At 50.7% G+C, this 10966-nt stretch overlaps 2 protein-coding genes across 2 annotated transcripts in view; one reads left to right on the forward strand and one right to left on the reverse strand.

The window, feature by feature from the left end:
- The window catches only part of PPP1R1A (protein phosphatase 1, regulatory (inhibitor) subunit 1A), an 8304-nt gene extending 3251 nt beyond the window's left edge, over positions 1 to 5053 (forward strand). Inside the window, exons 2-7 of the mRNA XM_008591187.1 lie at positions 1216 to 1276; positions 2212 to 2249; positions 2633 to 2696; positions 3270 to 3425; positions 4337 to 4443; positions 4921 to 5053. Of these exons, the coding sequence (XP_008589409.1) occupies positions 1216 to 1276; positions 2212 to 2249; positions 2633 to 2696; positions 3270 to 3425; positions 4337 to 4443; positions 4921 to 4926 (432 nt within the window). The 3' untranslated portion in view covers positions 4927 to 5053. The remainder of the gene's footprint in view (positions 1 to 1215; positions 1277 to 2211; positions 2250 to 2632; positions 2697 to 3269; positions 3426 to 4336; positions 4444 to 4920) is intronic.
- A 1163-nt stretch (positions 5054 to 6216) lies between these two features.
- LOC103606621 (calcium/calmodulin-dependent 3',5'-cyclic nucleotide phosphodiesterase 1B-like) lies at positions 6217 to 10833 on the reverse strand. Its single transcript, XM_008591188.1, has 6 exons — positions 10182 to 10833; positions 9803 to 9884; positions 9338 to 9446; positions 8710 to 8840; positions 8096 to 8216; positions 6217 to 7631 (listed from the first exon to the last, which is right to left on the reverse strand). Exons 1-5 carry the CDS (start codon positions 10362 to 10364, stop codon positions 8113 to 8115), a joined length of 609 nt encoding a protein of 202 aa, XP_008589410.1. The 5' UTR covers positions 10365 to 10833; the 3' UTR covers positions 6217 to 7631; positions 8096 to 8112.
- Positions 10834 to 10966: the final 133 nt, after the last annotated feature.

Genomic DNA, 10966 nt, shown 5'->3' on the forward strand with positions numbered 1-10966 from the left:
TCAAAGGACTGCTACGACTGGGGACCTTGAAATGTCACCAAAAACAGATGCCACTGGATTCTCCTGGGAAAACGATGCCCTGCCCCCACATACTCCCACTGTATGCATTCTGTTTCTTCTTCGGGGAGAGTCCCCTTCAGGCTTAAACAGTCCCTCTTGCTATAACTGGTAGCAATTTCTGTGCATAAAGATGGGCAGTGTTTCACCACCTCCCCTCCTCCACTGCCAGTGACAGATACTAAATAATGGACACAAAAAGATAGGGATTTGATCATTCAGTATCCTCACCCTACTCCTATCAGCCCTATTAGCCTTTCTTCCCCACTGCTGCCCTAGAGGGACCCCATCCTTCCACTAACTTCCAAGCCTCTAAAGCCTCCAGAAAAAAGGAAAAACTACACATCCCAAAGGTCCTTGGAGTGACTTCAACAACAATCAATTTTATTGGCAGCATGAAAAAAGAACAGCAGTGGAGTTGGGGAGCACTCTGAGGCCCAGCCGTCAATCAGCTTCATATGTTAATGTCTGAGAATGGGACCTGGAGCCCAGGATAAGATTTTTCAGCTGACCTGTAGGCCCTTCCAGGGTCCTGCCTAGGGCTCTTCCTCATGTTATGTTTACCATGACAAGGATTTCCCCAGACCCTACTTCTTGGCAAATCAGAAAGGGCATGTCCAAGGATAGGGAGGACATTAGGGAGTGAGAGGCATGGGCCAAGGGAGATGCACATTTAGACCTTCCTTCTCTGTGCTGTCCTCCCAGGCTGGGTAGGCTAGAGGGATGCTCTCTGCAGGCGCTGGCCCACAATAAGTTAATGTCTGCTTGGGGTGGGGCTGGAAGACCAAGGGAAAGCCCTGTGCCTTCTCAGGTTATTTCCGACCATTGATCCAGGATAGATGGAAGGAAAGTAGGCCAGAGATCAATGCATCAGAGCAGATATATCTGCTGAGATGGAGAGCTGGGGCCAGGACTAGGGGGAGGTGGAGAAACAGAACATGGGGATGGGGGCATGCAGAGAGTGGAGGTGGTCTTCTGGGTTCTCAGGAATACTTCTCCCCATGGGAGGGGGATAGGCCCAAGAATGTCCACCCTGGGACAGTGGGTCAGTGTAACACGGCATTTTTTGAGGTGTGTGAAGTAGGCTGGCCTGGATTATGTTGCTGAGAGGTAATGGGTGGGGCTTTGACCTCTTCACCCTTTCTCACCTTCCTTCAGATTCGGAGGCGCCGCCCCACCCCTGCCACCCTCGTGCTGACCAGTGACCAGTCATCCCCAGGTAAGCCAAGGGATGGGTCACTGAAGGGAGTGGGGCTTCTGCAGACAGCTGGGTCCCCAAGAGAGAAGATGGGTGCTAGACAGAAGTGCAGATCTAAGGAGTCAGGGACTTCCACATCCTAGAGGTAGGAAAGTGGTGGTGGCATTAGCAGGATTTCCTTTGCTTTTGGAAGATGGAGGAGTGCTAGGAAGGGGAGGGAGACCACCAGGAATTGGGGTGGTCAACTGAGTGCTGGTTGCTGTGGCAACAGCCTTCCAGGTTTCTCCAGCAACTGTGTTGCTGCTGCCCCCACCCCCAGAGGCAGTGTCAGCTGTGAGGGGGAGGAACCGCCTCCATCAGCTATCTTCACAGCCCCCAGAGGGGAAGGAGAAGGTTAGAAACAGCTCAGGGAGCAGCTGGGATTCAGTGTCCCTATCAAGGTCTGGGGAGAGAACAAGGTCTCAGAGAATGCCAGGGAAGCTTGACAGGAAAGTGGAGGAGAGGTGGTCAGGCTAAAAAGCTAGACTGGAATTCAGGATACCTGGGTCTCAGCTTCTTTCCTCCAACTACCAGAAATGATTGTAGCTTCCTGGACTCTGCACAGAATAAATTTACTGTTCTCTATCAGTGTTCCCTCCTATGCAGGGCTCAGTTCTGGCCATGGGGTAGGGGAATGGGTGGCAGGAGAGACACAGATACTTCAGAGAGAGAAAAAAAGCAAAAAGACCTCAAATTCTGTCTTTAGGGACCTCCAGGTCTGAGGCAAATATGTAGACACAGGTTGACCACAGCACTAGATGCAGGGACAGCCATCAGGACAAACTTCCTGGGGGTGGATGAGAGGGGAAGATCAGGATGCAGGTGATTACAGAGTCCCTTCCCCTCAGGAAGTCAGCTCTGTGGGGTCCCCTGGATTTCCTATCCTTATCACCTTGTCCTTTCCCTGTTCCCCTCAGAGATAGATGAAGACCGGATCCCCAACCCACTTCTCAAGGTGAGCTAGCTCCTCCTGCTCAGTGTAGCCCACAGAACCCACAGATTCACTAGAGGATTATTCCTCAAAACCCTGTCCCCACCTATATGATCTTTTGACTCCCTCTTCCCTGCACACCCCCCGCCCCCGCACAGTATGCATGAGTGGACCTATACACATGTTCCCCCATAACACACACACACACACACACACATGCACACGCACTCCCACACGCCCCTTCAGTCTCCCTGCTCACCATAGTGGAGGTGGTTGGGAAGCAGAAATTTTCTTTCCCCACTTTCTGAAGCCCACACCTACCCCCAGTCTCCAATCCAAAATCAAGATAAGGCAGAGGAGGAGGGTGAAGGGGCCTGGCACCCATCTGGGCTCTGTGTCCTTCACAGTCCACGTTGGCAATGTCTCCACGGCAACGGAAAAAGATGACAAGGACCACACCCACAATGAAAGGTTTGGAAGACCCTTCCCATCCCTTTTTCCCCTGTATGCCTGAAGCTGGGGAGTAGACTAATGACCATTTGGAAAAAATCTTTGAGATGTCATTAAATTTGCCTTTAGTATAATGAAGCTGTCGCTAGACTAGTTGGGGAGCCTCAAGGAAATTGCTTAACCTACTGAGCTACACCTCACTACGGCAGATAAATAAAATAATATATATGACCTCACCCAGCATAGTGCACAGCACATAGAAGATACTCCAATATTTCTTGAATCTAAATTGACTCTTTTCTCCTGCTCACAGAGAAGAACATGTATCCCAGCAAGTTAGGAGCATCTTTTGTTCTTAAAGGCTCTTCCCTAACCCCTCCTTTACCTTTGAAAGAAGTACTTTTTATGGTCTAGCTTTTGTCCCTCCTTATTAGCCCAGCTTATGTCCCTTTCTTGTTCAGATGTCAGTAGATGGGAAAGTCAAACACCCAGCAATGTGTGCTGACCCTTTAGTGGGGCTGTTGAATTTGGGAGACTACAGGGAAGTCTCTAGGCACTCATAACTAATGCCCCTCCCTTTCTCTGTGCCCCCAGAGCTCCAGATGATGGTTGAACATCACCTGGGGCAACAGCAGCAAGGAGAGGAGCCTGAGGGAGCCACTGAGAGCACAGGGACCCAAGAGTCCTGCCCACCTGGGATCACAGACACAGAAGTGGAGTCAAGGCTGGGCACCTCTGGGACAGCACAAAGTATGTGAAGGCTGGGGAGGGCCCCAGGCATCCTGTTTCCCAGCCCAGGAGGAAGCAAGCCTTACCCAGTGGGGAAGGGGAGAAGAGTTGGAGCCTGGGAGAGGTCTAGTAATAGCCAAAAACTATCTCGAGGATATGGATATATTTGCATGTATTGCACGTATTTGAATCTTCACCTTTCCTTAGTGAATGACACCAAGCCCTCCCAACCTGGACCTCAGAGCTCTCAACTGTGGCTGTATGGGCGGAGCCCACCATGAGAATAGGACTCACAGGCTGGAATCCTGGCTCTGCCACTTGCCACTTTACCAGCCAAGAGGCCTTGAGCAACTTACTTAACCTTGGTCTATAAAATAATTATGGTGCCTATTTCACTGGGTTGTTTGTGAATATTAAATGAGACTGGCTTTTTAGCACAGCACCTGACACATACAAAGCATGCAATAAATGGAAACTTGGCAGGGATGTTAATACATGTCCACAGTCCCTTATCCCAGATGTATTCGGGAATTTGGAATTTTTCCAATTTCATGAAGGTGATACAGTGTAAATACTGTGTATTACATAATACCCCCAGCAGAGCACCCTGTAAACAAACACATTAATATTTCTGCAATCCAATGAATGGCCTCACTAAGCAGGATAAATAAAGACTAAAAATAGCCTCATATCAGGTTTCAGGTCAGGTTTAGCCACACATTGAGTTTGTACATAATTTTTTTGATTACCAATAGAAAAAATAGTGTACTATAGTAGTAATTATGATCAAAACCCTGTTGGTTTTGCCCACTTGCACCCAACGTGGTCTTGGGCCCTTCTCAGTGGTCACTGGGGTACAGGATTCAGTACCCTCCACCCAAGGCCTTCATAAATGCTCTCTCTCCCTCTCATCACCCAATTTCCCTCCTTAGAGCCTGCAGAATCCACCCCTAAAACTCAGGAGAGGGGCAGTGAGGAACCCAGCACAGAGGAACCCTCAACTCACATACCACCACTGGATTCCCAAGGAGCCAATTTGGTAAGACCCCAGGGCTGGGTTGCCGGGTCTACAGGAGAGCAGGCCTTCATGGTAAGAGGATTTTCATCTCCTCTGATGGACAAATGAAGAAAAATGGGAGTAAGCTACAGCAGGAGGGATTGAGGTTGGATTTTATGTAGGATTTCTGGCTCCAGGAATGGGTGATAGAAGTAGTCCATGGATGTTTGGAAAAAAGGCATTTGGAACCCAAAAGGAGATCCTCGTCTGCCCATACTGGGTGGGCAGTGGCCTTCTCTGCCTGGAGGTGGATGTATTGATTAGATGACCTCCTGAGATTTGATTTTACAGTCCTTACTCCTCCTGCATACACTGGACAAGGGGGAGAGTCTGATATCAAACTTCAGAACAAGCTTCCTGAGAAGTTAGATGCTTGACAGATGGGATGGTCAGCAGGGGAGGGAACAAGGTGACCCTCTGTCCTCTCATTTTCTCTTTCTGTCCCTTCCCCCACAACAGGTCTGACAGAGAAGGAGGTATCCTGGAATCAAAACTGCAGTTTGGGAATGCATAGACACTGGATTTGTTTCTTATTTCTTCACTTTGGGGGGAAAATCTCGTTTTTAAAAAGTGATAAATTTGATGTTAGGTCTTTGGAATGTTCCTTCTTTACCAACTTCTAGAATCCTTTCTCCCTCCACTCCTGTGCTACCTTCTCTACAGCCCCCTACACTCCTGTCCAACTGCCTATGCAAAGGAGGAAATAGGGAAGCTGGGCAGAAGCCTTAAGAAGTTCTTCCCTTAGCCTGCCTTTACTTGCCGTGGGAAGAGAGCTGAGGGTCAGGTAGGTGGGAGGACTAGCTTCCAGGGTGCCAAGAAGGAAGAATAGCCCCAGGTTCTCTTTTCTTATTGAGGAAAGATACCACCAGCTGGCAGGGCGGCCCTGCAGCTGGAAGACTTGCAGCTCTAAGGCCAGTGCCCTGTCCAGCTGTGACTGTGCCATGGGCACCATCTGTTGGAAAAAATGGGGAACTGCACCCTGGCACTTGGCCCATGAAAAGATATGGTGATGTGTTGTGTCCTGTGGATGCCTCCTTGCCTGCCCTCCAAGCCTCAGCTGCCTTCATTTTGGATTCCCAAGCTTCAGAATGTGTTCCCTTCTCCAGCTGTGAGACCACCTCCCTTATTCCAACCCGTTATCAAAGATGGATAGAGAACACAGTGGTCATTAACAAAGATGCTCTTGCTGGGAAATGGAAAGGTCATCTCTCCCCTGTCCTAGGTACTGCAGGAAAGACAAAAACCAAGCAAAGATGAAGAAACTTCCTCAGCTCACACAGCCAGGCCTCTGCTGCCGCTGCTTTTGACTTTCCCAAGTAGTGGAGGCAATAGAGGAAAGAAGGGAAGGCCAGATTCTTTCTCCCTCCTTGCTGAAGCAGTGTGGTGCACAGGAAAAAGAGCAGAGCCTGAGAAGTGTAAGGTCCCACTTGTGCCATGTGCCAACTGTGTGCCCCCAGGCAAGGCCTCATCTCCTGGGCTTGCCCATCTCTCTCTTCTCTCCCTCCCTCCCCCTCCCTCTCTCTCTTTGTGTGTGTGTGTGTGTGTGTACATATATATATATATAGTGAGAACACCCCACCAGGATTTCATATGTGTGTTTATGTATATATATACACACACACACACACATATATATATATATATATATATATAAATAGTGAGAACACCCACCAGGATTTTATCAAGCTTAAGAAAGATTGTGTACATTAAGATGCTCAGTCAACTTCCACCCAGTGAACACCAAACACAGCCAGGCCCCGTCTCCCTTCTTTATTGATCTCTGGCTATAGCAAGGGTCTGGGAGACCACGGGCAGGGGTGAGTTACATGCGTCTCTGCCCCACTCAGGGTGGGGTGGGTGGGACAAGTATCAAGGTCTAAGAGACCGTGGATATGGATTTCACGTGAACAGGGCCCACTGTACAAATGCATGGTTGGTATTTACAAGAAAGGAGAGCAGTCACCTGGACTTTGGCCTTTCCTGGGGCAAGGTGGGGGTGAGGAGGAGCCTGAGGAAAGGAAGGGGCACCAGGCCTGGCTGAGCTCTCTCCAGACGATATGACAGCAGCAGCCCTGAGCCCCTCCCCATCTGCCTTCCCCCACCACTCCCCACTTGTCCTAGGGGACGGGCCTCTTGGTGCCTGCAGCTGGGCCAGTTCTCTGGGAGATGGGAAGGAGGTGTGGAACCCTCTCGGTTAGCAACACAGGATTACTGGGTTATACCTCACCCTCCCTACGTACCCTTGACCCCAACCCAGCTGACCTCTCCTGACTTTGTTCATCAGATACACCCTGAAGGTGCTTTGCTGGGGAGATCTCAAAGCACGTTACAGACATTGGTCGGATGGGGAGCCTCCCAGCCCCAGGGCAGAGGAAGGAGGCAAAGGGCTTGGGACTAACCCAGGGCAGGTAACAAGCCCCAGGGGCCCAGAGCAGTCCCAAGTTCTTGAGGGCCCCAGGAAAGGTCTCCCCTCAGTCCCTGGTCCCAATGGCTCCTCTTCCCCCAGTCACCATTTTGGAATGGAAGACAGGGAAGAGTACAGGGGGTCAGGCTGGGGATGGGGCTGAAACAGTACAAGTCTGGGGTAAAGAGGAAGTGCCCCCACACCCCATTTCAAGGTCCTAGAAAGGTACCATGCCCTGAAGGAACCCACTCCCCTCCCCACACAGGGCTCTCAAAACCCCCAGCTTTCTATCCTATTCCAGCCCTTCCCAGGGGAGGAGAAGGGGGACCCAGACCTGCCAGCTAAGATCTGGGGTGGGGGGCTGAGGGAACCCCCAAAATGTATTGCTTAGAAACTTGGAGGCAAAAAGAATAGGGGAGGGCCAAGGGGGCTGGCATCTCTGACCCTCCCCCTAGGCCCTGGGAAGCCTCCAGGAAGCTCCCCCCCCAAGGCAGCTATCTGACCATGAGGGGAGTCCAGAAGCAGGGGGATGGGCACAGTGACCATTGGGAGCCTGAAGTTCCCCAGTCTCACTGCCAGGAGATTAAAGTGCGCCCCAATGGGTGTCAGGTGAGGAGGGGCCCTTCCCCCAACCCCACAATCTCTGGCATTTGGCCTTCGGGTGGGTTGTCTCTTCCACGACTTCCATGCTCCCTTGGAGCAGATGGGGGAGCCAGTCCTGATGGATGGTGCTGATGACATCGAACACTTTGGATTCAATGAGGACCTGGGAAAGAGGGAGAGACGCCAGTGCTCTGATCTTTGCCTCCATCTCCAGCCTGACCTTCCTTCTCCAAGTTCTGCCAGATCCCCCTCAGTCTAGAGTACAGTTGTGCACAAAATGCCCTCCAGAAGGGTGTCCAGCCACGGGTGTAAGCAGGAGCTGAAACTGCAGTCACACTCAACTGGCCTCACTGAGCCTTGTGCCCTGGTAGGTTCCTTTTCCCTAAGCTCACCAAGGTGCTTTACAGGCTAGCTGTTCTGCTGCTGTTCTGAGGAGCTACCTCCTCTCTTCCCGCAGGAACTGTGGGACGGAAGAGGGTGGGAGGAATTCCCTGCTTCCCACCCATGTCCTGGCTCAGTTCTAGAAGGAGGGAGACCCTCACAACCACTGGATCCCAGAGATGACCCAACAAAGATGCCATGTTGGACACCCAGCTCTCCCTATTCCCTCCACCACAACAGGCTCACCTGGGCCAGCCCCAGGGCTAGTCCAGATTCCCATTCTGGTTGTGTTCATCTTCGGCAGAGGAGGGTGGGGCCTCTTCTTCACAGGGGGACAGCTCGTCAATGGACATCTGGTTGGTGATGCCTGCAGAAGGGCATAAAGGAAGCTGAGGTTAGACCAACATGTAATTTTCCCCAGAACCCAAGGATTGTGCGGAGAAAAGTAAGGGATTCTCATCCATTGCCCTGCCTTCAAACTGAGCTACATTCAACCCGTCCCCATTTGGAAAGAGCCTCTCTGGCCTTACTAAAACTCACATATCAGAAGAGATTTCCCAGCCAGGGTCACCAAGTTACCCAAATCTACAAGGGCACCATTTACAGAGACCACAATGTGCACTGGGTCCCCTGGGTTGAGGAATATTATGGCTTTCCCTATCCTCTCTCCAGCCCCTAAAACTGTCTAGAATGGAGCAGGCCATTCAGCCAGTCAGTATTTCCTGTGATCTAACTTTAACCTGATCAGCTCCATTCCCAACTCTAGGATTCAACCAAATTGCTCCAGGGGCCTAATAAAAGGGGGACCTGCCTCTGCTCCATTCACCACCCCCACAAGGTCTCACCCCCACAGCACCCACCACTTGCTGCCCGTTCCTTCCATTTCTGCTTGTTCTCCTGAATGTACTTGGTCCAGGTGGAGCGGAAGCTGACCACATCAGGGTTGGGGTCTCCCACTTCCACATCCAGAGAAGGTTGGCGCCACTGGAAGCTAGAAGCAGGATGCACCCCCCCCCCCCCCCCCCCCCACCCCAACTCCAAAAGTGAAATCCAGCCCAATCCAGAACCAAACCTCATAGACCTCAGAGTGGAGGAGATGGAAGATCAGGAAGAAGAACTTCCCTTTTCCCTCTACTAGATACCCCCAAGTCCCTGTCCCTCTCACTCCAGTTTTACACACACACACACACACACACACACACCCTCCTCTCCTCGTAGAAGGAAAATAAAAATAAGATGAGCCAAAAAGACTATATAAAGACAGAGCTAAAGAAAATCAAAAATATGATGGAGGGGAGCACAGGTGCAGGTCACACCCTTCTGGTCCCATCCTTCCACCCCTGACTGTGACAAGCAGCAAAGGGCTCCCAAGCTTGGAGTGGCCTGCCTCCCCACCACAGCTATACCTCCTCCCCATGAGTCAGTCCTCTCTGTGTCCAACTTCCCTCCCCCAGAAACAGAAGACCTGGCTACCCCAGCCACCCTCACCTGGGCTGGTTTTTAGACTTGGAGTCCTCATCCACCAGGGGCTGGACACTCTTCTCTGCCACATCAGTCAGCACAGAGAACGTGGGCTCCACAATGAAGTCGATGAAACCTGCAGTGAAGGGGGCAACACAGTAGAGATGTCTTACCTGGAGGGCTGGGCAGAGGATACAGCTAGCATGGCGGTGACCCTTGGCTACATGTGAAATGGAGTGAAGAGGTAACCTGGGACTGAAAACTTCCCAATGGGGACAGGCTTTGGGATGATGTCTTTTGACCCCAGAGAACTCCTCTCTGCCATTGCACCCCCTGGTCTCCCTCCCCAGAACCCCAGGCTCCAGCACAGGAGGCCTGCCTCTACAGAAAGCATGGTTCTGGGGTTGGGGACATGCAGTAATCCTGGCCCAGGCCCAGACAGCATTCTTTCCCCTTCCTAATCCCCTCCTCCCTGCAGGAAAGGACACTCACCAATCTGGGACTGTGCCACTAGAGTGGAAGTGCGATCACAGAGTGGAGAAAAAGGCAGGCCCAGCTCTGCCTCCTTGTCACCCTGGGAGAGAGAGGACAGCGTAAGAAAGCTGGAGAGGATACCTCAGACGTACCAGATGTTGTGGTAGGAGAGGACTTTCTGCACCTTAGACCTGGAAATGAGTGATATGCAAATGAAATACAACTATTGGCAACTATTGTCAAGTTTCTAGGATAATGGGATTTTATCCCATGGATTTGAGTCAGGTCAAAAGCTGCAGGTAGCTAAATGAAGATCTGGAGTAGGAGCAGAGAACTCGGAGAGCAAAAGGGGCAAGAGGCCCCCATGGGCAGGGGGTGGGCAAAGATGCCACACTACCTGGCGGAAGAATTCCTCCATGAGGGCCTTGGTCCAGCGGCTGTGGACCGACCACTGCTTGGTTGGATGGCTGATGTCAGCAGCATGGAGCAGTAGAGACAGGGCCTTGGACTTGTCAATCCTGGTTGGGGCAAGTGGCAAGGGAAGGGAGACTGATCTTTCAGGAAAGGAAACCTGGATCATTCCCTAACTTCTCATCACATGCTCTTTCTCAGACCCATACATGCACATCCTTTCACATACTTCAGACATCCTCAAGGCCATACACACACTCATAAATGTACAGGTAGCAGCATAGCTTAGTAACTGAGAACCCAGGCTCTTAAAATAAAAGGGCCTGGGTTCAAATCCCCACTATACCTACCACAGACTAGTTGTGTGACAGTGAACGAGTTACTTAAAATTTCTGTATTTTATTTTCTTCAGCCCTAAAATGGAAGTAACAACTCTACCACATGTCAAGTTATTCTGAGAATTAACAGATATACAACATATAAGTATTTAGAAGATTGTCTGACACCTAATAGGTGCTTAGATGTTATTTAAAATAATCATTATTATCATAATACCCCCAACAATGATCCGCTGTGATACTGCACACTCTCTCACCATAGACACCATACACGGAGATTAACACACACCTCCAGGACAGACACAAACACAATTCAGTCTCTCATACACATTTATACACTCCCACCTACTTTTAAGCAACATCAGATATAATTATGGCATTTGTTCTGAGCTTTTTTTTTTTTTTTTTTTTAAACCCCACATGACTCCCCCAA

This window comes from Galeopterus variegatus, unplaced genomic scaffold (assembly GCF_000696425.1).
Source record: "Galeopterus variegatus unplaced genomic scaffold, G_variegatus-3.0.2 Scaffold6742, whole genome shotgun sequence".
Taxonomy (NCBI): Eukaryota; Metazoa; Chordata; class Mammalia; order Dermoptera; family Cynocephalidae; genus Galeopterus; species Galeopterus variegatus.

What these genes read in the sequence shown, in the direction of transcription:
- LOC103606621 (XM_008591188.1), bottom strand. Translation starts at nt 10,364, where the DNA reads ATGATCCAGGTTTCCTTTCCTGAAAGATCAGTCTCCCTTCCCTTGCCA. An exon ending in TGGAGGAATTCTTCCGCCAG is followed by an intron (nt 9,885 to 10,181) that starts GTAGTGTGGCAT and finishes TCTCTCTCCCAG; the next exon opens with GGTGACAAGGAGGCAGAGCT. An exon ending in GAAGGAACGGGCAGCAAGTG is followed by an intron (nt 8,217 to 8,709) that starts GTGGGTGCTGTG and finishes GCCCTTCTGCAG; the next exon opens with GCATCACCAACCAGATGTCC.